The 22,960-nt window shown below is 38.0% G+C and overlaps 6 protein-coding genes and 1 long non-coding RNA gene across 24 annotated transcripts in view; 4 read left to right on the top strand and 3 right to left on the bottom strand.

Annotated features, from left to right (window-relative positions):
• The first annotated feature begins 503 nt into the window (after nt 1–503).
• On the top strand, nt 504–6,100 carry mor (SWI/SNF- related protein mor). 2 transcript variants are annotated; one of them, XM_064679646.1, is made up of 8 exons: nt 504–732; nt 823–948; nt 1,331–2,258; nt 2,318–2,648; nt 2,865–3,648; nt 3,705–3,918; nt 4,665–5,639; nt 5,696–6,100. In XM_064679646.1, the coding sequence occupies exons 1-8, from the start codon at nt 616–618 to the stop codon at nt 5,836–5,838; spliced, it is 3,618 nt and encodes a 1,205-aa protein (XP_064535716.1). In that variant the 5' UTR covers nt 504–615; the 3' UTR covers nt 5,839–6,100. The 2 variants fall into 2 exon arrangements, with proteins under 2 accessions (XP_064535716.1, XP_064535715.1); XM_064679645.1 differs by having other exon boundaries at nt 4,659–5,639.
• Nucleotides 6,101–6,385: 285 nt separating this feature from the next.
• On the bottom strand, nt 6,386–9,681 carry Rbf2 (Retinoblastoma-family protein 2). The gene is made up of 3 exons (XM_064679647.1): nt 9,529–9,681; nt 9,292–9,461; nt 6,386–9,226 (listed from the first exon to the last, which is right to left on the bottom strand). The coding sequence occupies exon 3, from the start codon at nt 9,217–9,219 to the stop codon at nt 6,838–6,840; it is 2,382 nt and encodes a 793-aa protein (XP_064535717.1). The 5' UTR covers nt 9,220–9,226; nt 9,292–9,461; nt 9,529–9,681; the 3' UTR covers nt 6,386–6,837.
• Nucleotides 9,682–9,753: 72 nt separating this feature from the next.
• LOC135426538 (uncharacterized) lies at nt 9,754–10,485 on the top strand. The gene is made up of 2 exons (XM_064679651.1): nt 9,754–10,042; nt 10,095–10,485. The coding sequence occupies exons 1-2, from the start codon at nt 9,932–9,934 to the stop codon at nt 10,293–10,295; spliced, it is 312 nt and encodes a 103-aa protein (XP_064535721.1). The 5' UTR covers nt 9,754–9,931; the 3' UTR covers nt 10,296–10,485.
• LOC135426537 (zinc finger CCHC domain-containing protein 10) lies at nt 10,366–11,295 on the bottom strand. The gene is made up of 2 exons (XM_064679650.1): nt 11,130–11,295; nt 10,366–11,075 (listed from the first exon to the last, which is right to left on the bottom strand). Exons 1-2 carry the CDS (start codon nt 11,174–11,176, stop codon nt 10,520–10,522), a joined length of 603 nt encoding a protein of 200 aa, XP_064535720.1. The 5' UTR covers nt 11,177–11,295; the 3' UTR covers nt 10,366–10,519.
• A 100-nt stretch (nt 11,296–11,395) lies between these two features.
• On the top strand, nt 11,396–12,920 carry LOC135426535 (uncharacterized). Of its 2 annotated transcripts, none has more exons than XM_064679649.1 (2): nt 11,396–11,658; nt 11,714–12,920. In XM_064679649.1, the coding sequence occupies exon 2, from the start codon at nt 11,729–11,731 to the stop codon at nt 12,776–12,778; it is 1,050 nt and encodes a 349-aa protein (XP_064535719.1). In that variant the 5' UTR covers nt 11,396–11,658; nt 11,714–11,728; the 3' UTR covers nt 12,779–12,920. The 2 variants fall into 2 exon arrangements, with proteins under 2 accessions (XP_064535719.1, XP_064535718.1); XM_064679648.1 differs by having other exon boundaries at nt 11,397–11,652.
• Nucleotides 12,921–16,069: 3,149 nt separating this feature from the next.
• The window catches only part of Sap47 (Synapse-associated protein 47kD), a 36,910-nt gene continuing 30,019 nt past the window's right edge, over nt 16,070–22,960 (bottom strand). For 8 of the 16 annotated variants that reach the window (XM_064679698.1, XM_064679697.1, XM_064679700.1 and 5 more), the window contains 6 exons: nt 22,530–22,630; nt 22,184–22,458; nt 22,002–22,120; nt 20,875–21,198; nt 16,828–17,038; nt 16,070–16,655 (listed from right to left, as the gene is read on the bottom strand). In XM_064679698.1, the coding sequence (XP_064535768.1) occupies nt 16,613–16,655; nt 16,828–17,038; nt 20,875–21,198; nt 22,002–22,120; nt 22,184–22,458; nt 22,530–22,630 (1,073 nt within the window). In that variant the 3' untranslated portion in view covers nt 16,070–16,612. Of the gene's footprint in view, nt 17,039–18,687; nt 18,758–19,188; nt 19,486–20,147; nt 20,725–20,874; nt 21,199–22,001; nt 22,121–22,183; nt 22,459–22,529; nt 22,631–22,960 lie in introns of those variants that run through there. The other 8 variants (XM_064679703.1, XM_064679713.1, XM_064679709.1 and 5 more) reach the window with 7 other exon arrangements.
• On the top strand, nt 17,246–17,695 carry LOC135426565 (uncharacterized). The gene is made up of 2 exons (XR_010435924.1): nt 17,246–17,387; nt 17,444–17,695. It is a non-coding gene; the product is annotated as an uncharacterized LOC135426565 (long non-coding RNA).

The following is a 22,960-nucleotide window of genomic DNA, read 5'->3' as shown; positions in this document are numbered from 1 at the left end:
GAATGGCGCATGAAATAAAATTCAAACAGGGTTGCCACTGACCAGTTCATAATTTTTATCATCATATAATACAACAAAAAAACGAATCACAATTTCAGCAAACAAATGTCATAATTAAAGCAGCATTATAGTATATATTAAAAAGTTGGTCAAATTTTAACAATAACATTTTTTACAACAGAATTGGTCAACGTGTTTATTTATGTTAATAGACAACACTATTTAGATTTAGAGATGGAAGTGTTTGTTTTGAACTAGTAAATATGAACTAGTAATATGAGGAGAGTTTTGGAAAAATAATTACTTGAATTACTATCTAAAACGCAAGAGTATGACATAATATAATTTGCAATAATTATTGTAAGTAAAATTTGTATAACTCTTAAGAGAATACACAAAATTATTTAACTTGAATAACTTGGGAACTAGATCCATTACTGGTTAGACTCGAGCAACTATTTTATATCGATAATAATGCACGACAATACTTAAATGGTATCGATACTCCGCCACCCCAATTGTGTGCGTCTATTGCGGCTGCAGCATTTTCAATATTCGTTTTCGACGTGAAACTGTGCACCAAATCAGAGAAAAGCATAAAAAAAGTGTTGCACAATGAACACACTCGGTCCTAAAAAGGACGGAAGTCCTAATATTGAGTTTTTCCAATCGCCGGAGACGCTGCAAGGCTTTGAGTCTATACGACTATGGCTACAAAAGAATTGTAAAAAGGTGAGTACAACGCCGCCACCGTAAGCGAAAACAAAAATGGCGCTTCGCGCAAATTGAAAACACGACAACTTACGTCTATTTGTATTGCAGTACTTGGCGCATAGCTCAGAGCCGGTAACAAAGGAATCCCTTGCACAATTGCTTATACTATTTCTGCAATACGTGGAGGCCAAATTGGGAAAAAACTCGGCTGAACCGCCGGCAACGAGAATCCCGGTAAGTGTGTGTTGGGGGAACAGGGTGTTTTGGGTGTGCAAAATGTTTTGTATGTACACGCGCAATAGAGATGCGCACATGCGACAATTTTGAGACGCACACGAGTTGATCTATTCAGGCACGAAACATGTTAATTATTTTAAATAAAAATTACACTTTTCAGGATATTCTATATTAAAATAAATAATAAAAGGCGGCAATCATAAACTACAAAAACAATATTTGGATTAAAAAAAATACTGAGAAACCTTCACCTTATTTTTATTTATTTAAATATGTAAACTGTATATTAATTATTTATTGCTTTATGTACGAAAAAGTAGTTATTATTTATTAAATATTAGCTTATCCCCAAAAATACTAATAAATTCCCTTATTGCAGATGCGCTGTTTTCTGGATTTTAAAAACGGTGGAGGTCTCTGCATAATTTTCTCCACCATGTTTCGTTTTCGAGCTGAGCAACGTGGCAAAAAATTTGACTTTTCAATTGGCAAGAATCCTACCCGCAAGGATCCCAACATTCAATTGCTGATCGAGATCGAACAGGCCCTTGTAGAGGCAGATCTCTATCGCATACCTTACATCTATATAAGACCAGAGATTGAGAAGGGCTTTGAGGCACGTCTGCGTGAGATTCTTGACAATCGGCGGGTTGAAATCGTCACTGATGAGGAGGATGCCACGCATATTGTCTATCCTGTGGTGGATCCACATCCTGATGAATATGCTCGCCCAATTTTCAAGCGTGGCAATCATGTCATGCTTCACTGGTACTACTTTCCTGAGTCATATGACTCTTGGACGCTGAATAGCTTTGATTTGCCGGAGAATATACCCGAGAACCCAGAATCGCCTGCAGAACGTTGGCGGGTGGCTGCATCATGGATTTTAGACCTAGAGCAGTACAACGAGTGGATGGCCGAGGAAGATTACGAGGTGGATGAGGTGGGCAAGAAAAAGACGCACAAACAGCGCATGTCCATCGATGACATTATGTCCTTTGGCGATGACAAAAAGAAGCCCACCACGAGCAGCGGCAGCGGCAAACAAAAACGACGTCGGTCGCCGTCACCCACAACCTCAACGTCTACATCGAAGCCGGGAAAGCGAAAGCGGTCCCCAGCGGTCATACACAAGAAATCGCGCAACGACGACGACGATGAGGATCTTACACGGGATCTCGACGATCCGCCGGCTGAACCTAACATCCAGGAAGTGCATAAGGCGACGCATTCGGCGCTGCAATCGACAGCTAGCCCAGCACCCGGTGGCAAATCACGAGGTGATAACGATATGATGCCTATTAAGGGTAAGTTATCCATGTGACCCAATTGGCGTTTTATATTTATATTTATCGCTGCTAAACAGGTGGCACCATGACTGATCTGGACGATGAAATGACTGGCGGCAGTGCTGCCCAGGCGCTGTCCACCGGCGACGGCGACAATTCACAAACGGGCAAGACCAGCGACAACAGCAACACCCAGGAATTTTCATCCTCGGCCAAGGAAGATATGGAGGACAATGTGACCGAGCAGACGCATCACATCATTGTGCCCTCATATTCGGCCTGGTTCGACTACAACTCAATTCATGTCATCGAAAAGCGCGCCATGCCCGAGTTCTTCAACAGCAAGAACAAATCCAAGACACCAGAAATTTATATGGCCTATCGCAACTTTATGATAGACACCTACAGGTGCGTCTAACAGATATAGCCGTGGTTTAGCCCGGTTTTAACCCGGCTTTTGTTAAAAATTAGTTTTTCACCCATTCCAAACCGTGCGGCGATATTTTTCTAAATCGGGCTAAGCGTTGAGTCTGGCCTGAATGCACACTTAAAGTACCTTTCAGCAGGATATATTAATTAAAAAAACATCTCAAATTCTTAACCGTTAATGCTTTTTGCTTGCAGGCTTAATCCCACAGAATACTTGACCAGCACAGCGTGTCGCCGTAATTTGGCTGGGGATGTGTGCGCCATAATGCGCGTGCACGCGTTCCTGGAACAATGGGGTCTCATCAACTATCAGATTGACGCCGATTTGCGTCCTACTCCTATGGGGCCGCCACCCACCTCACACTTTCACATACTCTCGGATACGCCATCTGGTTTGCAGGCAATCAATCCACAAAAGACGCAACAACCGTCGGCGGCCAAGACACTGCTCGATCTTGATAAGAAACCGTTGGGTAAGGAAACTGGCGTCGATTGCGATAAGAGCGGCGGCGGCGGCGGCGGCTTAGGCGTCAAGACTGAGACACTGGAGAATGGCGCCCCTAGTGGTTTAGCCTCTGGGGTTAGCCAGTTTGGCCTGAAGTTAGATCAATATGCCAAGAAACCGGCGGCCATGAAAAATCGTACTGCGGCGAGCATGTCGCGCGAGTGGACCGACCAGGAGACGTTGCTGCTGCTCGAGGGCCTTGAGATGCATAAGGACGACTGGAATAAGGTGTGCGAACACGTGGGTACCCGCACCCAAGATGAATGCATTTTGCACTTTTTGCGCCTGCCCATCGAGGATCCGTACCTTGAAGATGATGGCGGCTTCTTAGGCCCGCTTGGCTGTCAGCCAATTCCATTTAGCAAGTCTGGCAATCCAATTATGTCGACAGTTGCATTTCTAGCATCCGTGGTGGATCCGCGTGTTGCTGCTGCCGCCGCAAAAGCTGCCATGGAGGAATTCGCCGCCATCAAGGTAAGTTTCCGAAAAAAACAAGCATTAAACTTATTAATGAATGTTTAAACCCGAAGGACGAGGTGCCAGCTACTATTATGGACAACCATATGAAGAACGTGGAGAAGGCCTCAGCTGGTGGCAAATTCAATCCCAACTTTGGTCTAGCAAACAGCGGCATTGCTGGCACAGGCAATGACAAAGACGACGACGAATCAAAGGAGGGCAACAATAGTAGCTCCACAGCAGGCGGTAACGATGAGGAAATTAAGGATATTAACAAAAAAGACGGTAAGCAGATCTACAATATAAACAGCATTTTATTATGCATTTTTGATTGGTGAAAACTTTGTGACCTTTAATTCAAATCTGAAAAAAAGATTTTCCGCAATTTAATAAACTATTTCGATATAGTAATCTGCTCATAATAGCAAAATTTTTGTAATAGTTGAGTGTTTTTGAAAAAAATATATAAAATGTATTGTATTGTGTTAGCTGATATTACTAGCTTTATCTGATTAGTTAACAGTTAAAACTATTTCAGCCAACAAATTCCCATCCATCCTCTTTTTTTGCAAAATAAAATATCTAGTGATATAAGAAAAAAAAAAATAAAAAGAAGCGTCACCAAATGTTAAACAACAATTAAGTCAAATGCAAATTATTTAAATTACATTTATAAATAAACCATTTAAGGTAATTTTTTGTTGTGAAGAACAAAATTAGAGACCTCCTTTAGTACTTTAGATTTGGTAACAGTGATCAAAGTGTTTCCTCAAAAAGTGTCTTCATAGCTGACTACTGATTAAACTACATTATCTTAAAATAGTTTAAACTTCGTCTTGCATATTCAAAAATAATAATATTTAAAAATGTTTTTGCAAAGTTATGATTTTTGTCGGCTTGCCGATAAAAGTTTCGTTTGTCTTGCCAAAACCTTTTAAGTTCTCATTAACATTTCTTTTATTTACAAAATTTGCAAACATGATGAAAAATTGGCCTATTTTGTGTTGCCTTTGTTCACACACAAGCTACAGACGAAGCCAAGTCCAAAGACAAAACGAAATCGGATAAGCTCAACACAAACACAGACTCAAGTTCCACATCAACAACAACAACTACTACAACAGCAACAAGCAACACGCCCACCACCAATAACACAGATAAAAAATCTAAAGATTCGTCGTCGTCGGTGGCCGGCGGCGACAAAGCCAATAAAAACGACAAAACGAGCAACGCCTCAAACAAAACGGCTTCCAACTCCTCACCCACAGAAACTAGCACCAACAGCGATGTTGAGATCAAAACTGAGGACAACAGTGGGGACGGCGAGACCAAGGATGGCAGCAACGATGCCAGCAGCGTTGGAGCTACAGCCAAGGACGGGGCCTTCAGCGAGAACAATATGCAAACAGCAGCAGCCGCAGCATTGGCCTCGGCAGCCGTCAAGGCGAAGCATTTGGCAGCGCTGGAGGAGCGCAAGATTAAGTCGCTGGTAGCATTACTGGTGGAGACACAAATGAAGAAGCTAGAAATTAAACTACGGCATTTTGAGGAGCTAGAGGCAACCATGGAGCGTGAACGCGAGGGTCTTGAATACCAGCGACAGCAACTTATCACGGAGCGCCAGCAATTCCATCTGGAGCAGCTGAAAGCGGCTGAATTTCGAGCGCGCCAGCAGGCGCATCATCGCCTACAACAGGAGCTACAGCAACAGGGACAGCAAGTGGGCGCTGCTGCGGGTGCCATGATCATGCCGCCACAACAACAACAGCAGCAGACATTACCGCCGCCGCATCATCACCAGCAGCAACAGTCGCAGCAGCCGCAACCGGTGGGAGCGCCTTCGGCGCAGCATCAACCGTTGCCGGCGCACATAGCTGCAGGTGCACCGGCCAATGGTGCACCTTTTCCAGCGCCGCCAGTTGTCCCTCCTGCAGCCGCTGCGCCGCCAACACCGCCCGGCGAGCTGCCTGCACCTGTTGCGCAAGCTCAAGCGCCCACGCCAATGGGTGAGTAGAGTGCCGAAATTCAAGTTAGAATGATAATTGACATGTTTGTGTTTTAGAAACTACACCGCCAGCTAATGCAGCACCTGTTGCCGAGGTCGCCAGCGTGGCAGCAGTTGCGCCCAGTACTGCGCCTGCTCCAAGCATTCCAGCGGCAAGCGTTCCTGCTGTTAATCCTCCTCCTCCTGCTCCTTCATCTTAAAACTATGTGTGTAGGCATGAGAAAAAACTTTAGTTATAAGTTGCACGCTCTCAGTATGTATTGTATACTCTTCCCTCCCGTAACCCAATTGTCTGTTCCCACTTGAAATCCCCTCATTAGTGTACTTATATATTTTGTTGTAGTCCCCTTGTGGCGCCTGCTCATTTGTTCTGACTAGGCGCCCTTTCAATATTTACACAACTTTGAACCAAGTTTCAAACCGAAAACTGCATTAAAATAAAGTCTATTCAGATGTATGAAATTGAGCAATATTATTTATTTAAATGTATTACAAACGACAATAATTCGTTGATTTTGTCAGCTTACGTCGAGTAATTTGAAAAGGATTTGGTAGAACACGATATACATATGCATGTGTATACATATCATAAAAAGCACTATGATGATAACGTGCTTGTATAAATTCACTATCTTATAATCTGCCGGATTTTCTCAAAAAGTCAAAATTGATATTTAGTTATTTTGACACGGTCGGAAGGAAGGAAATGATCAGAATTTTATATATTTTACGATAATATATTTTACGTTTCTATATTTACTTCTATTTTACATTTGCACAACTTCACTGTATTTTTTTTTCAATTTTCCATAGGAAACGAAAAAGATCTTATATTCGGGATAATCAAAATAATTAATTTTCTATATGCGTCCGACTTCGATATGCGTGTTGTAGTTGGCGGAAGTGAAAGTGGAAGTGTAAAAAATAAATAATTTAAGAATTTGAGGTCTTTAACATGCATAAGACTAATAGACGAGTCTTTTAATTTGGCCTATCTAATCGATCAACTCAATATAAACATTAATAAATTCAGTTTCCAGACAATTCAATTTTTAGATTCATTCACAATCGATATCCCCTAAAAATCTAACTTTAGGTAGCATAGTCTATACACTACAAAAAAAAGGTGCCGCACGCATGCGTATGGGCCTCGAAAGAACTTAACATGCAAGAGTCCAGTTCTGGCCGCACTCCTGTGCTCATTGGAAGGTTGTGCGTCGTCTGAGTATATTCGGTCGCTTGGATGTGGATGTGTGCTTGCCCAGCTCTTCGTTAGAGTGTGCACGCTTGAGATTCTTAGGCGTCGCCGTCTCGGTTATAATTTTGGCCCTGCAGCCATTGGCCATGCATATGCGCGGCATCGCCTCCGGTGAGACGAAGACATTCGTGTTATTGCCGTTGCTTTTTAAGCGCATTTTGCTGCTGAGCTCCTGCAGTGGCCACTGGACAAAAATACTTTTATTTCCGGGTGAGGATTGCTCACAGTGTAAAGCACAAGCGTACTCGGCCATGCGCTGCACATAAACTCGATTGTAGAAGGTAATGATGTCCGTGTTCGGCTGCCCATCGGCAAAGTGCACGGCTCGATAGATGGCACTTTGGGCGTGAGGCTGGCGTCGATACTGTTGAATGATATCGCTGAAGCTGATGCGCAGCTGCCCCTTGCGCACGCAGAGGTAGATCGCGCACATGAGCAGCTGGTCGAGGTGACGCTCCCGCAGCAGCTCATAGCCATGCACAATGATGGAATGTTCTACAATGTGCCAGATTTGCGTGTAGCTCGCCAGAAGGGATAGACACTTGCAAAGGTAGGCCAGCCTTTGGTTGGCCAGGTGATAAAATTTGCGCAAACAAATGTTGATTGCGCCAGGCGCAGCTCTTACATTCTCCTGGCCCGAGCTCGATTGCACGTCTTGGCAACGTGGCAGCCCCGTGCTGGCATATATACGCCACAGCTGCGAGTTCTTTTGCCAAATCAGCGAAGTCAGGCATTGGGCTTCGACGTCATGCAAATGCTTGATGAGATCACGTGTCAGCAAGCCGCTCTCATGTCGCACAACTAGCTCAATTATCTTCTGAAACTCATAAGCATCAATGTTAAAGCATTTCAGCAGCCAGGGAAACTTAAGCTGCGGCTCCTGTGCCTCAAAAATATGCAGTACCAGCTGCAGGCAGCAGGCAATGAGTGCGACATTAAAGGTGCGCTGCAGCTGGATTAGTAGCTGCGCAAGTTTGATCGTTGGCTTGCGACGCAGCTCGGCACCAATGATCTTATCCAGCAACTGGTAGTACAAGCCCCTAACCATGTTAAATCGGCTGTCAGTTGTGTTCGTGTTTAGATGCGCTGCACTCTCAAACTTGTGGCACATCTCAAGCAAAGATTGCTGCAAGAGCTTGACATCGCTCTTGCCCAGAGCACCGCTTATGTAAGTGGCCATCGTTTGCGGCAATGCGTCAGTTAGCAGCTTGGTGAGATTATCGCGCTGTGTGTCGCTTGTAAGCTCAGAGATTAGCTTGCGGTTTGCTTCGCTTACGTTATTTTGCTGTTTCTCTTCCCTTAGCGCTGGTTCCTTGTCTGCTGAGGACTGTGGTGTGTGCTTCAAAAGTACCCGCTCGTCAATTTCGCTGATATCCGAGACGTGCACAGCGTAGCTGCGATTCAAAGATGCCAAGTTCACCTCCAAGATGCCGTCTTTGATTAGTTCGCGCATAACCCGATCGTTGCCCAGCAAACGTTGATCCATAAACAAGCCCATCACAGCCTTGTGAAAGAAGGCGTTCTTCATGATGCGAGCACCCTTTGCTGGCAGCTCCGGTATGAGACCGCATATGGCATCCATGGCACTGTACTTGTGCAGCAGATCAATATCGAAATCTTTGTTGCACCATCTTGGGGGCACGCCCTGAAACGCTGTGTTGATGACATCTGATTTGTAAACCTCAAGCGCATTCACATAGACCAGTTCCAGGGCGCAGACCAGCACCTGGCAACCATTGATTATATTAGTTGTTGCAAACGGGGGCAGCTCGTTGCGCACCACCAGAAACAGCAGCCAGCCAAATTCATAGATCATTTGGTAATGAGCACGACTGTCTGTTGTCGCGGGCAGCACATAGAGCTGCTGAAAGATGCGCTTGTAGTGCTGTAGAAGAAGTAGCGTGATGCCGAGTCGTCGCTCCAGGTCGCTCACTTCCTGCTGAAAGACCTCCCCATTCTGTGCGAGCCAATTCCAATGCTCCATGCGCCTTAGAAACTTGTTAATGTTTATACTAAAGCTGCGAAGCAGTTTGGTCAGCGATATGTTCCAGCTTTGGCATCGCGCCTTCTTATCCCATGGTTCATGGTCATCTGCTTTTGTGTTGTCCACTTCTTGCCGCATGTCCTTCATTTTGGTCTGTTGCAGCTCGCTGTAAACAGCGCAGCAGAGCCAGTCGTCAGCCTCATTGGATAGGACGCCATCAACGTTTAGTTTATGAAATGTTTTCATAGCTTTTTGCCAAATATTCTGCTCAATTTTTAGTTTCTGACAGTTTGCAACGAAGCGCTGAAGGATTGTCCCCTTGTCCTCGATCTTCATCATTTGTGGGCTGCAACAAAAAGAAGATAATGTTTTAGCTGTACACCGCTTGTTTTTCTTTTTAATATTACTTGCCTTTGTATATAAAATTGCTCGAAAAGTTCTTAATTCTACGTATCTTTCGGCGCGAATATCAAAATGCGACGCAGCACGGTAAGGTTGGTCACACTGTATTTTGTGATGCCGCCTGTCAGTCCCGTTTCTTCAAGCAATCAATTTGAATATATATACTCAATTCCATACACCTATGTATTATAGAATACTTAGTAGCAATTTCTTTAAAAACTCTTAAGCAACGATGTTCTAAATTACCTACACACAGGTTATCTGACCAAATGACATAAAATGTTATGCATGCGCGGGTTCTACTGCAAAAAACAAACTTTAAAATACTTGCAATAATTATTTGCTATGTTATGGTCCTGTTATGGCTCTGCTACAGATAGCCTTGGAGGTCACTTTGCACTTGTTAAATTTAAATTCGCGACTTCTTCACAATTGTTATCGGAAATAATTTTTTCTTAGAAAGTTTTTGGGTTTAGTAATTATTAACACTATTTTACAGTGAACTACAATACAATGCATTGCAAAACAGAAAGATTAAGATTATAGTAAAGTGTAAATAAAACATGGTCAAAATGTTAGCGCAACAGTGAGTAGTGTAAAAACAAGCGGTACTTGGCAACTCTGTTGTTTTATTGCCAACTTAGTTAATATGCTGCAATCAAACCGTGTCTTACAAAAGGAGCAGGCTGACTTATATGCCATAGAAAGGAAGCTAGTCAAAGTGCTTCCAGTTGTTCAGGAAGCCTTGAATTCCCTTAAGGTAAGGGCATCCACACAGACGCAATAGTTTAATGAACCTTTCCTACTTTCAGGTGGAGGAGCTGCATTTAAAATCTCAGTCGGTACATCGAACGATGTCTATGGTTCCATCTAGTTCTAACCTGAAAGTTGGTACTGAATCCTCTGCTCAAAGCGTAGTTACACCAAACGAGCAAATTAACCGGCAGCAAATTGACTTGGAATTATTCGGAAGCGAGATGCAGACGTTTGAAATAGAAACCGATTCGGACTAATCAATTTCACAGCTGTTAGTCATTTATTGGTATGAATTTAGCTAAGTTAAAAGAATTCCAAACACAAATGTTAAACTTAGATTATTTTAAAAGAAATTAATTATGACATGTTGCAATTTTTTGTTAATCTGATGAAAGCACTCGGGGGGAAAAAATAAACTAAACTACTAAAGCTATGCTATGTATTATACGCATTGATACAGTTATTATTATTCGGGCCAACTCTACGCATCTTCGACACCGCCATCGGACGATTCATCCGAGCTATCGCGCCGTTTCTTCTTCTTAGGTGATGAGTTTTCCTGCTCGTCGCCGCTGTCACTGCTTTTGCTGCTGGAGCTGGAGTCGTCATTTTCACTGTTGCTAGAGGAACTAGATTCACCATCGGAGGAGCTGCCATCGTCGTCTTCATCGGAACTGGAACTATCCGAGTCGCTGCTGCTGCTGCTTGAATCAGAATTTGATGATTCTGAACTGCCTTTCGAGCTATCTGAAGAGCTCGATGATGAAGAGCTGTTGTTGCGCTTTCTTTTACGCTTAACGCGCTTCTGGCTATCGAGACGTACTTCAGTGACGGCATCTGGAGAACGTGCCTTACTGACCGCCGTAGTCTCTGCGGCGTTCGCGCTTTTCTCAGCTAAATGTTTGCTAAGCTGCTTTGTGCGTGAGCTGCGGTGCACGTATTTTCGTTTTTCCTTACATTCGTAGCTCCAGTGTCCCAAATTCAGACATTTCTGACAGCGAATGCCGTTTGGAAAAGCAGCGGCCAACTTTGCGGATCTGCGTATAAAATGCTCAGTTACGTTTCTTTTGATTATTTTGTGTTAAGCTTACCGCTGCCTTTGAGCCAGCTTGCGGGCTGCCAACCCCACCAAAGTCATCCTTATATAATAATCTCTGAGACGGTTTTTGGATCCAATTTTGACAGAGACTTATAGAAACGTGTAGATAGAAAAATGTATGAGCTGTAAAAATGGTTTTGGTACTATTTTGTTTTGTTGTCACACACTGAGTGTGGCCGCAGTAGTCTAAAAAGCCCTAAAAATACCGATTATACCAAAATGGTATTTAATGGTATACTGTAATCGATTACGAAGTCGATAACATTAAAACATTATTTCTTGCAATTAGTTGTAAACAATTTGTTATAGAGTTATTTGCCTGCAAATATGCTTTATTGCTACATACCACATTAGGCAATAATATAACATTGTTTTTTGTGTAATTAAGGGACAGGAAGACTCAATTTTGCCTTACAAGTGCCAAGATTTGTTCAAGATTACCCAAAACAATAACAAAACCTTTTGGTGACTAAGAGGCGAAAGCTGAAGTCCAAGAGACAATTGCAGGAAAGCAGGTAGAGGTAAACTGAGCACTCTTTCGATTGCCTAATTTGTGCATATTTATCATTTACATAGAATCAGCTCTCAACAATGACCGAAACGGATGCAGCTGTCAGCACAGCGGGGACAGGGGTGGTGCCAGCAGCTGGCGCCCGATTTATGCCGCCCGAGGAGCTAGCCATGCAATCGCTTACCAAACAGCTATACAAATCGCGACTTTTTCGAGGCATTTACCTCGAGCGTTGCTTTGTCGAGCAGCTTGGTGGGTATCGCGATGTTATAGCCCTGCAGCGCAGTGAACGTGATCTGGAGAAGCAGTTGCTAAGCAGCGCAGCGAAACTACAACTGTTTTATCAACGCTTCGTGCCTAACATGTGGGTGGGCATTACCAAAGGCAGCGTGGGCAGCTATAAGCATACACCACATCCTGCACAGCTGGACACCTGCGTTTGGACGGAGCTCAGTGATTTGGCATTTGGGGAATACTGGTTCAGCATTAGAACACTACGGTTTAGAGGTCAGGAGGTGCAGCTTAAACTGAAAATGATCCGCGCAGTTGAGGCAGACTCAACACCGACACTACGACACTCTCAATCGATGAAAAAAGGCAGCCCCAGCAGAGCGCTTACCTCTGGTGTTAGTGCTGAGGCAGGAGGAGCTGATGATGTCGTCAGCGAGGAAAAGCGAGCGCAAATCGGTCTGGATGATTTTCTGGCTGTTCTACAGCAATGGCGTCAGTCAGTTGTAACGACTGTGTACGAATTTATGGCCAACGATGTGAACAAGCGCAATATAATGGGCACCATACGCTTCTTGGGTCTGCTTATCTTTTCCATATTGAGCGGCGCAGTTGTTGCGCTCCGATTCATGGGCATCTTTGCGGTGCGTTTTCTTTTTGAGCTTAGCCGATTTACACATACCGCCACACCAATCGTCTTTAAGCTGATCGAGTTTTTCAACAAGATTGTCGGCGCTTTCTTTATATTGATAGCGATGATATGGAAGGATTTGGTTGTAAATCGTGGTGGATCTGCGCCCAGGCAGCCACTTGAATCAAGCAATCATTTCAAGAGCATTACGTATGAAAAATCCGAGTCGCATCGTCGCAGTCCACGCTATGGATCGTCACATTATCGGTAATCTTAATTGAATTGAGTAGCTATATCTATGTTGTCAAAATTGTCTAGTGGAGCTGCACCTGCATTTAGTCACTGGGGGTAGGGGTTCAGGGCATTTCCCTTTAAAAATTGTGTTATTAGCATTAAAATATATATGGCACTCAGTCCCTTGGATTTCGTAGATGTTTGTTCCTCAAACATTTTTAACAAGAGGTTTTTAATATTTTAAGATTTTGTAATTATTGGGCAACTATGTATTTAGTATTTTAAACAATCGCATGCTTATTAATTTTTAAATATTAATTCAATGTGTATTGTTTTCCAAATTGTATAGCCTGTCTAGTAAATTTTATTAAATTTTTGTGAATAAATCTGTTAAAAATGTATCAAACCATTTTATTTAAGAATAAAGAAGTATGTTTTAAACATACACATATCCGAATTGTTATCAAGATATACGCTGTGGGCATTACGTATATATAGAAAAGCAGTTCTACAGGTCTGTGAAAATATTTATTCAGACTGCGTCCGATTACTTGTTGACCTGAAGATTCTTTATACCCAGAACAAAGTTTGTTTTAAAAAAAATGTAGCATACATTCTCTACCCCACATGTTTTTAGTCTGAATCTAAAATGTAAGCTTCTCTTACAAGAACTTTAAAAATGTGAATAATCAAAAATTAGCCATATAACTTAAAAGGGCGAACTGTATCATAAAGATTCTATATGATCCATCGGTAAAAAATTAATTTCTTAAAAGCACAACTTTTTAATCAAAAAAAAGAGGACGGTGTTTCGGGCAATTCCACCAGCATGTGTGAAAAAATAGTTTGAAACTTTTTGTTTACCATCCGATCGGCCTCACAATCATTTTCAAAGATCTTTGTTCAAATTCATTTGAGGCGTGTTGCACACTTTTCGAAAAATACATTCCTCCTTGGTGGAAATAGGGGTCAAAGATTTGTTGGGTGACGATTCGAGTTTAATTTTATTTCCAAAGATCTATGAGAAAAATAATTTGAGACGTGTTTCACCCTTTTTGCAGAATCCAGGCTTCCTCGGTGGAAAATGCGATTCAAAGAATTTTGGGACTAAGTTTTAAGTTTTATCCGATTGACATCCAATAGACAATAAGATAACATAAGAATACGTGTTTCAGCGATTTGGGAAATTCCACACGCAGCAGTGGTAAATTGGCGAAAAACGGTTGTATGCTAGGTTTTTTGTTTACCGTCCGACCGGTTTCAAAGCCATTTTTAAAGTTCTTTGAGAACATATATTTTATACGTGCCACGGGCAAGGCCGGGGTATCTGGGGGTATACTAGTTAAAAATATAAACTCCCTGATAATAGACGCGATTGGACGCCGAATCGCGTAGGATACACATTTAAAAAATAAATGTCTTATTACTAAAATGAATAACACCGGACTAAGCAACTAACAATAATATACTTAAAATTACTTATTGACCCCGCTAAGGCCCATCGAGATGACAAAAAATACCTTAAGTATGTGAATAAAATAACGGCTTCTTTGTTTTGTTAGTTTTAATAGTTATACACTTTCATTTTATTATGTTACTTGATGTTATTCTCATTAAATTGTTGTCATATATTTATGTATTTAAATATGTAGACTAGTATAATTTGTCGGTTTGTCACTAAATCTTATACAAATGATCTTCTTTTCGTGTTTAGTTTATTTTGTTGCCTTGTTTTCCAAACTTTTGCATGGGGTTTCGTGTACTGGTACTCCTTTAGTATGCGCTCTAAATATAACTTGAAATTCAATTTTCTGTGGCATTTTATGGATATATTTATTTATTTCTCGCTAACTTTAAGGTTTTTCAAATTTTATTATAGGCCAGCTCTTTTGTCTAAATGTTATAAATTAATAATGTCCGGTTTTATTATTAGTCAACTAAATAATATATTTTTTTGTGATACATACATATACTCATTAATATATGATATTGTTATTTGTTTAATTTATTTTTTACGATGTTATATTTATGGAAATTACTGCGTGTATGTTTCAACGTACTTTGCTCATAACCTTTAATTAACGTTTTTTTTCGTATATTTTATTTTCAATAAAAAGCCTGTTAATTGTTTGCAGACAATAAAATATGTGTTTCTTAGTTGTTGGTATCTTATTTGAATTTGATGTACTGTAAAACATGTCAACATTTCATTATTTGTCATTCCTTGTTAATATTATGCGTAAGTAAATTTTGTTTCGTGTTAGTTAAATTATGCTTAAATCGCTTTCTATAGTGCCGCCAACTTGTTGAGAAACGAATAAATTAAATTCAAATTTTAAATATGTTTAGTTTTACTCTTGCTTGTTATTGTAAATACTTTTCATTAGGTTTAAAGTAAAATGTACAATATACAGTTTCAGTGAAATGTCATAACGTGTTATCAACTTTTGACTTTCAAGTATCAATATAATCTGCCATTATTAACAAATAATTACACATTTATAGCGTACGTTATACTTTATTTAACACGTCCTTGCCTGCTGAAAATAATTTTTTTATTATTATTTTTTTAACAATTAGTTAGACATTTAGAGCAAAAACATTGATAATATAGATTGTTTGCTTTCTTTTTTAGTTTATGCATAAAAATTTTTCTAGTGAAATATATATGTAAATATATATATTTATAAAGGTTTTTGAACTGCTTATTGTTTATAATTGCGGTTTTGTTATTTGGTTTCTTTTTGTAAATTGCCATGTTAATTTTATTTTGTCAAAAGTGTTGTCTGATTTTAATTATTGTTTTTGGCATTTATATTATAAGGAATATGTGTGTGGTGTTGGTGAAAAGATCGGTAAACTCAGCCTAAGGTAAACGCAATACCAATATTTTGTTTTTCAAATACTTCTAATATTCTTGCCTGTGCCTCTATATATAAAACTGTGATAAATTTTAAACAAATATCATTCAAAAGACATGCGAACAATTCGTCAACATACTTGATTTAAAGTAAATAAAATTTAAGTACCATTTGAAGTTCATATATATATTGTAAAGAAACTGAATTTTTTAAAACAAAATTTTGCAAATATATTTTATAATTTTATTGATTTATATATTTTTTTATGGTTTTTATATTTATATTTTTTACAGAGTACATATAGTGTGTATGTATATATATATTTATACATACAAGCTGCATAAATATATATATATATATATATATATATATATATATATATATATATATATATATATATATATATATATATATATATAGTATATGTATATATATTAATTTTTACACATTAAATTCAAATGCATTAATTTTATCTGTTTCTGTATATATATGTATATGTATATATATATATATATATATGATTTATTTATAAATATAAATAACAAAATGTTTCCCTTTGAAGCTTTTTTATGTACCATTTTTGTTTATATTGAATTTATGTATTCATTACTATGTTTAAATACGATTTATACGCTGCTGCTTTCAATTATAGTTTAACCAGTTTCCTGTTTAGCTTGAAATTTTGTGTATGTATTTATATTTAATTATAGTTAACTGTTTGCCATTTTTCGTGTGTTGAACAATTGGCGAAAGTTCCCGACTCGTCACCTCATGTGACCAAAAAATGAAAAGGAGAATTCGACGCACCGGATTGATTGAATCATTACATAATGTACTTGAGTTTAGTGTCTTATATCATCTTTAAAAGTAACTGAATAAAACGGTTTTGCTTTTGTTAACTGCCAATGGCCAGATCTCAACCAACTTTTCCAATAGGAATCGAGGCAAACTCTATTTACATTTACGAACATTTTACGCCAACACTAGAAGAGCGTAAAGAATGCCTCGTCTCATTGATAGCCCAACATGGTGCGTTTTAGGCACTTCAAAGTTCTGTTGAAGCGGCGATTGGATTGGTTGGGTTTCGGGTTTCGTAACAATAATGAGAGTAATCAAATAATGTGTTTATAAAAGAGAAACAAGGGGTAGAAAGGAATGGAAAGAAACGTTAAGTTATAAACTTAGAGCCAACTTAGAAGAAACTACGATATAAGCTCTTAATTACTTTAAATCATCGGTATCCTCAATTAAATCAGCATACTCCTCCCAATCGTTGTTAGTCGAACGTGTGCGCAAATTTGATATTTTCGGTGTCTCCTCATCCTCCTCTAGTTCCGGCTCAACGCCGTGTTTGCTGCGACCACCACCAGTGCCGCCCTCGTCGACAACCTCGTAGTCCTTGAGCTCAGCTTCCAGGTCCTTCTCCCATTGTTCCTCTGAGAAAGATTTATCAAACTGAAGATTACTATGTGTGTGGCTTACACGGGCTAATAGACAGGTTAGGTTACATATAAGTTCATATAAATAAGTTAAATATAGCATACATTGCAAATCATGTTATATTATTGATTATATATTTTAATGTGTGTCTAGCAAGCATTGAAGTTTGGTATTTTGTGACACTCCAAGCAAGTACATGGATTATTTTGTTCATTCTTTCTCATTTTCGTTTACCTTAGACACTTCGTAACTAATCGCGTGGCATATAACTAAGGCATAGGTTTTCACAGACTGTAATTCGTTTTGGTATGCGCACCGTAACTGAAAAGTAATCGTCTACAAAAGGTAAAAATGTTCTTTTAATATGGTAATTAGGCCAATACAATACAGTTTCCCCTCAGCCTAACTGATTAACGAATAGCGTGCAAAACCCGCGCACCGCACCAGTAAAGAAGTGAACGAAGTACCCTATTGCCATGACTTGCTTGTTGTTCTAACACCAAATCGAGTGCCAGAGGTGACACCGAATGTAGTATATAAGGTATAGGTATACATTTATATATGTCAGTTAAAATGTTTAATAGTACGAAAGTAAAAATATTGTGTGTATTTACAGCATATGTAACATCGAAATTAAAAGCAAGCTAAATATTTGCTATTGTTTTTACAAAATTTACTTATACAAAGCACGCCAAATATATAATAAAAACTAACTAAAAGCTATTTAAAAATTTACAATTATTCTCGAAAAATTAATATCTTATGTTTCTGTACAACAATCAAATTTGAAAAATGTCTGGGTATACATATGGACAGACTGACTTACGTTGTTAAGGAAAGATACATATTTTTGTTTGGGTTTGTAATTCTTTCTTTGGATTTTGTGTGATGAGTTGGGTTTATTACGAATTCGAATACACATTTAAAATCGGATTGTTTTCTATAAAAAAAAAAACCTGTTCACCTTTGTGCAGTTAAAAAGCATTGAAATTTTGCATTGACAATAATTGTAATTTTTTCATTTCAATTTTGAAAAGTTTGTTTTTTTTTTGGGCATTGCTTGGAATATGCAAAAATACACGAAATAAATTAAGGCTATGCTCAAAGAAGGATTGCATTTACTTTAAGGAATTAATTAGCAACTACTTATGCAAATTCTATATTTATTTTTTTTATTTTATAAGAAAAATCAAAGGAACTTAACTCAATACGAATAGCAATAAACACAGAGGCAGACAATATTATAATACTTATATGGACACTCGTATGGACACAACAGAGATAATAAATAAACTCGAAATCTGTGGCAACTATTTTGCTGAACACAATTTGTATGCAATTGAAAACAACAACGAAATATTATAAAAATTTTGTTTTAAATTTTTAATAATTTTTGTATATAAGTGAAAATTGGAATTTTTTAACCAACAATTTCTAACTTACCACACAAAATTTTGTTTCAGTTATTAAGTAACATTTTTGTTTTTTCTTTCGGTTTATATAAATAATGCGTTTTGTTTAAATGTTTGTCAAGTGAATATTTATATATATATATATATATGTATATAATTTGGTTTGTTGCTTTTGGTTTTTGTAAATCGCTTAACAATTTGTTGTATTTTTTAGTTGTTTTTCTGTCATGTGGGTCTTTTATTTGTATGTATTTTATTTTAAGGTTTTTTTTTTTTTTATTTAGCGTTTATCCATTCAATCTTCTGCAAGATGATTTGAGAATAAATTAAGAAATACATGAAGAAAAATAAATGCTTGTTAAATGTTTTCAATATAATTCATATTGTGTTTAATACTAAGAATTTGCATAGATTTTTTTTGGATTTCTTTTTTAAAGTTTTCCGTGTTGTTGGTGGTTGTGTAAAAGAGGAAAACGCGAATTGTGATTGGGTATACAAATCTATACTTATTTTGTTTTAAATTTAGCCGAAATAGTTGGAGAAAGAATATGTGTAAAAACTAAAAATAAATAATTCGAAAATTGATAAATACAAAGATGTTGTATAGCGAAATTCAAGAATTTAATGGACTTGCAATTGAAAAAGCACAAGATTGTAAAGAGTATTTTAATAATAAGAATTTGTATCATTTTGGTCATACTCAACTTGTTCGAAATTGATTTGTGGCTAGTTAATATTTAAATCATGTTAGTTTGTTATAGTTCATAGATACTTAAGTGGAAATTATAGAATTTTATTTAAATATTTTGTATGCTAGTTAGAAAAGAATGGCAACAACAGTTTAGACTGGACTTTTAATGTCGGTTTGTGTTATCATATATATATCATATATATATAAGTATATTGATGATTATATAATTTATAATACTTTGTTATCCGTTAGATGCCATAGGGTTTTGCATATACGTTTTATGTTTTGTTGTTGCTTTCATTTTAATTGATATTTATTTTTTAATAATTAAATGCCAGAGCTTTGGTTTGTTGTTAGTATAGTTCGACAATAAAGAAAACGATTCGGCAAAATGTAATTTATACAAAAGAAAGAAACAGAGCAGAGGAGAAAAAAGAGAATTGTTTGGTTTTTACACTTTGTTTTGTACACACATTTTTTGTTAAGAGTTTTTATTTGTTTTTGTGTTTTATTTGAAATATTAAATTTTGTCTTTTTTTGTGAAGATTGAAAAATAAATATGCACATTAGATATTTGATTAAAGTTAGTTTATGTATGATAAGAAATGAAAATTAAAATTCGCACAGCCAAACAGTTCAAATGAGGCAAGGGCCGAAAAGCAATCAAATAACAAATACGGATAGACACAAATAAAAAGTGAATTCATTTATGAGACGATGCAATGGAGAATGAAATGATCTAGTATAGACTATATAAGTTCAAATAAATGAATTCTTCAAATAAACATTATGTACGGACACACAAATCGTGAGACTTGAATATTTTAGACACGACTCAATATAACGACTCGTAAATAGCTACATTTATGTATGTAAGTGCCATTAGAGAATTATAATCTGTGTGTTGGCAAGCTACGAACCTACAACCTATTTAATTTTCTAGTATTTCCGTCTCTTATCAAAGAAATATCGTCTATTTTTAAAATGAATTATCACAAAATGTTTTTATGTATGTGTATATTTTTGTATGTGTATGTGTTTGGCTAGATGCAGTGCCAACTGAAATTTGTAGAGTGATTTGCTTAGGAAAACAGATTTCACAGAGGGCACAGCATAAAACCAAAAATGTATGTACAAAATGTTAAAATTAATAAGCGGAAACAATTTTAAATCAAGCTTGCTCGACTTTTTTATGCCCTCTACTAAGGATTGCGGTATGAGTATATCAAATTTTTTGGAAACTTTTCTAGATAGCAAAACCTTTAATTTTAAAAAGAAAAAAAAAAAACAAAAATATAAATATAAATATACAAAAGTATATGTGAAATATTTTGCTTTTGATTTATATTATTTAAACGACATTTGTATGTACTTTATTGAAATGATTTTGATTTCGTGCTTTTGATTAGTCTAACCAGCAAGGAGAAATAGAATATGGCGTTCATTAAAAAGGCCAGAATATGATGGGGATTTCAGAGATATTTCTCTTATAAAGAAAAATTTAGACGGACGATTGGGTCTACATTTAGTTTTTCATAGCTACTTTCTTAGTTATTCAAAAGGCATAAAGGGCATAAGTCTGAAGAGGCAATAAAATAAATGTACAAACTTAAAAAGGAATAAGTAACATAAATTTGAAAACTTAATCAATAATAAAAGTATTACCCATAAATAATTATATTACAAATTAATTAATTCATAGTAAAAATTGCAGACTAAGACCTCTTACCATCGCTGGCGGCAAGCGCCTGTTGGGTCATGCTATCAATGCCCAGCTTGCGCATGCCATCTTTGATTTCGGCCAAATCGGTATCATTGGATGTTTGAAATTCATCCGATACGAACTCGGACTCGGAGATTTTTTGGGTCAAAGCTTTCTTGTCCCTAGTCATGAGCTCTTCGGCAACCACAATCTCTATAACAGGCTTGGGTTGGTCAGAGACAGCGGCTTGAGCTGCTGCTGCTTCTTCTGATGGGGAATCGGCGATTGGCCCACTTTTCGCAGGGCTAATATTTTTATTAATATCATTTTTATCTGGCAATTGTTTACATGCTTTTTTATGCATTTCAATTCATCACAGTTGAGTTTGATTGATTGATTTTTGTGTTTATATTGTTCACAATATCGTTGTAATTTTGTGTATAAAAAAAAGCAAAAATCATGAAAAGAAAAATAAAATAAAAAATTAAAGACAAAATTAAAGAAAATTAGGCCAAGTGAAAGGCGAATTGAGAAATTGAGTTGATTTTTGATTATCAATTTTAAAGAGCTGAACGCGCAACGTGGTGAAAAGTGAAAATGAGAATCTGGAGTGAAAGGAAATCGCGTCATTAGCACAGGCGACAGCTGCCGGTGCAGTTATAATTATAATAAGAAAATTAAAACCGAACCGAAGGTAAATAAAATAACCTAAAAGGACAGAAACTTAACGTTGAGAGCTTACTATAGGCGGTGTAATACAGACTCTAGCCGAAATTGAAAACAAAGAACTAGGGAGCTTGGAGAACTTTAAGCTAGTTCGAAAATAATAAAAGAACAGGCGCGTGTGTGAAAAGAATCGTTTACAAAATCAAAAAAATTGAAACTTAGACTTAGAGAGAGAGAGAGAGAGAGAGCGAGGATAATAGAGTTTGATTGAGAGCTTTAAATAAAAGAGCGCGCGAATAGCGAGTGTTTTGTATGTGTGTTGGAGAGAAAGAGAGAGTTCAGTAGAGAAAGTTACGGAAGAGGCAAGCGCAAGAAAATCAAAAAATTGGGCAATTTAGCCTCCTTCTGCTCCAGCGCTTAATTGTGTTCTGTTATTGGGTCTTCAGTGTGATAGCTTATAGATGGGCAGTAACCGAATATGAACTTACCATCTTCACCGCTGGAAGCCTGGCCCACACCATCAGCGCCCAAAGTGCCCAACTCGGCGGCCTGAATGATTAGTGAGACCCTATAGAAATAATTTCGCCAGAAGTTCTCCTCAGTAATGCTGCGCGGTGTTGAAGGATATCAATGAAAGTAATTCGAATTGGTGTAGGTTATGGCTACTCACATCTTGGGCACCAGCTCAAAGCGCATCGTTTCGAGCGCCTTATCCTCGGCCATAATGGCTATGGCAGTGGGATATGCGATGTCATAGCTAAACTCAAAGTCCACGCCGGCTGGCGGAGCGCGCACAAAGTTGCGACGATCCTGTGATAATCCCAAAATTTCCTCCTTTATCTTTGTCTCATTGGCATGTCCAATCCAGGGGGCGGCACCATTGCCAGCACCGCCTTGACCCTTAATGAATGCCTCCTGCTCCTTATTGAACGAGTCGAGAATGGTCTAAACACAAAAACACAGGTAAAAGATAATGTATTTTGAACAATGTTCAAGCATCTCACGATTTTACTCACATTATCCTTGACTGTTTCCTTGATCTTGCTGCCAGCCTTGCTGATGGCCGATGACAAGAATGATCCAAAATGTTTGGCCTGTTGTGTTACTTTTGTGGTAACTGTTGATGTGATAAACATTTTAATTAGTTTAGTTCCTCGGTATAGATACAAAGTGTAAGTAAAAGTGGTTGCAAATAATTAATGCAGTCAACCAAAATCGCTAGGCTAAAAAGGAAATTGTTTTTGGGTGTGGGGTTATCAAGGTTTTCAGCTATGGGTAAATAAATAAGTGTGTACTATAAGTTCGAGGGCATATTAACTACGTATAGTACTGAAAGCTGATTAGTAACCTGTCACCGCTTTCTATCATTTTATTCGCTTTTCGTTTTGGCATTGCATTGCATTTGAATTTCTTGTTTTTTAAGGTTGACATTCAATTGACATTTATA

Source organism: Drosophila montana, unplaced genomic scaffold (genome assembly GCF_035044405.1).
Source record: "Drosophila montana isolate Dmon_TW-CO22-7 unplaced genomic scaffold, ASM3504440v1 contig_203_1, whole genome shotgun sequence".
Taxonomy (NCBI): domain Eukaryota; kingdom Metazoa; phylum Arthropoda; class Insecta; order Diptera; family Drosophilidae; genus Drosophila; species Drosophila montana.
The sequence above is the reverse complement of the archived record's forward strand: the minus strand, read 5'-3'. Positions and strand labels throughout refer to the sequence as shown.

What these genes read in the sequence shown, in the direction of transcription:
- mor (XM_064679645.1), top strand. Translation starts at nt 616, where the DNA reads ATGAACACACTCGGTCCTAAAAAGGACGGAAGTCCTAATATTGAGTTT. An exon ending in AGGAATTCGCCGCCATCAAG is followed by an intron (nt 3,649 to 3,704) that starts GTAAGTTTCCGA and finishes TTAAACCCGAAG; the next exon opens with GACGAGGTGCCAGCTACTAT. An exon ending in TCAAGCGCCCACGCCAATGG is followed by an intron (nt 5,640 to 5,695) that starts GTGAGTAGAGTG and finishes TTTGTGTTTTAG; the next exon opens with AAACTACACCGCCAGCTAAT.
- Rbf2 (XM_064679647.1), bottom strand. Translation starts at nt 9,219, where the DNA reads ATGATGAAGATCGAGGACAAGGGGACAATCCTTCAGCGCTTCGTTGCA.
- LOC135426538 (XM_064679651.1), top strand. Translation starts at nt 9,932, where the DNA reads ATGCTGCAATCAAACCGTGTCTTACAAAAGGAGCAGGCTGACTTATAT. An exon ending in AAGCCTTGAATTCCCTTAAG is followed by an intron (nt 10,043 to 10,094) that starts GTAAGGGCATCC and finishes TCCTACTTTCAG; the next exon opens with GTGGAGGAGCTGCATTTAAA.
- LOC135426537 (XM_064679650.1), bottom strand. Translation starts at nt 11,176, where the DNA reads ATGACTTTGGTGGGGTTGGCAGCCCGCAAGCTGGCTCAAAGGCAGCG. An exon ending in AAGCTGGCTCAAAGGCAGCG is followed by an intron (nt 11,076 to 11,129) that starts GTAAGCTTAACA and finishes TTTTATACGCAG; the next exon opens with ATCCGCAAAGTTGGCCGCTG.
- LOC135426535 (XM_064679649.1), top strand. Translation starts at nt 11,729, where the DNA reads ATGACCGAAACGGATGCAGCTGTCAGCACAGCGGGGACAGGGGTGGTG.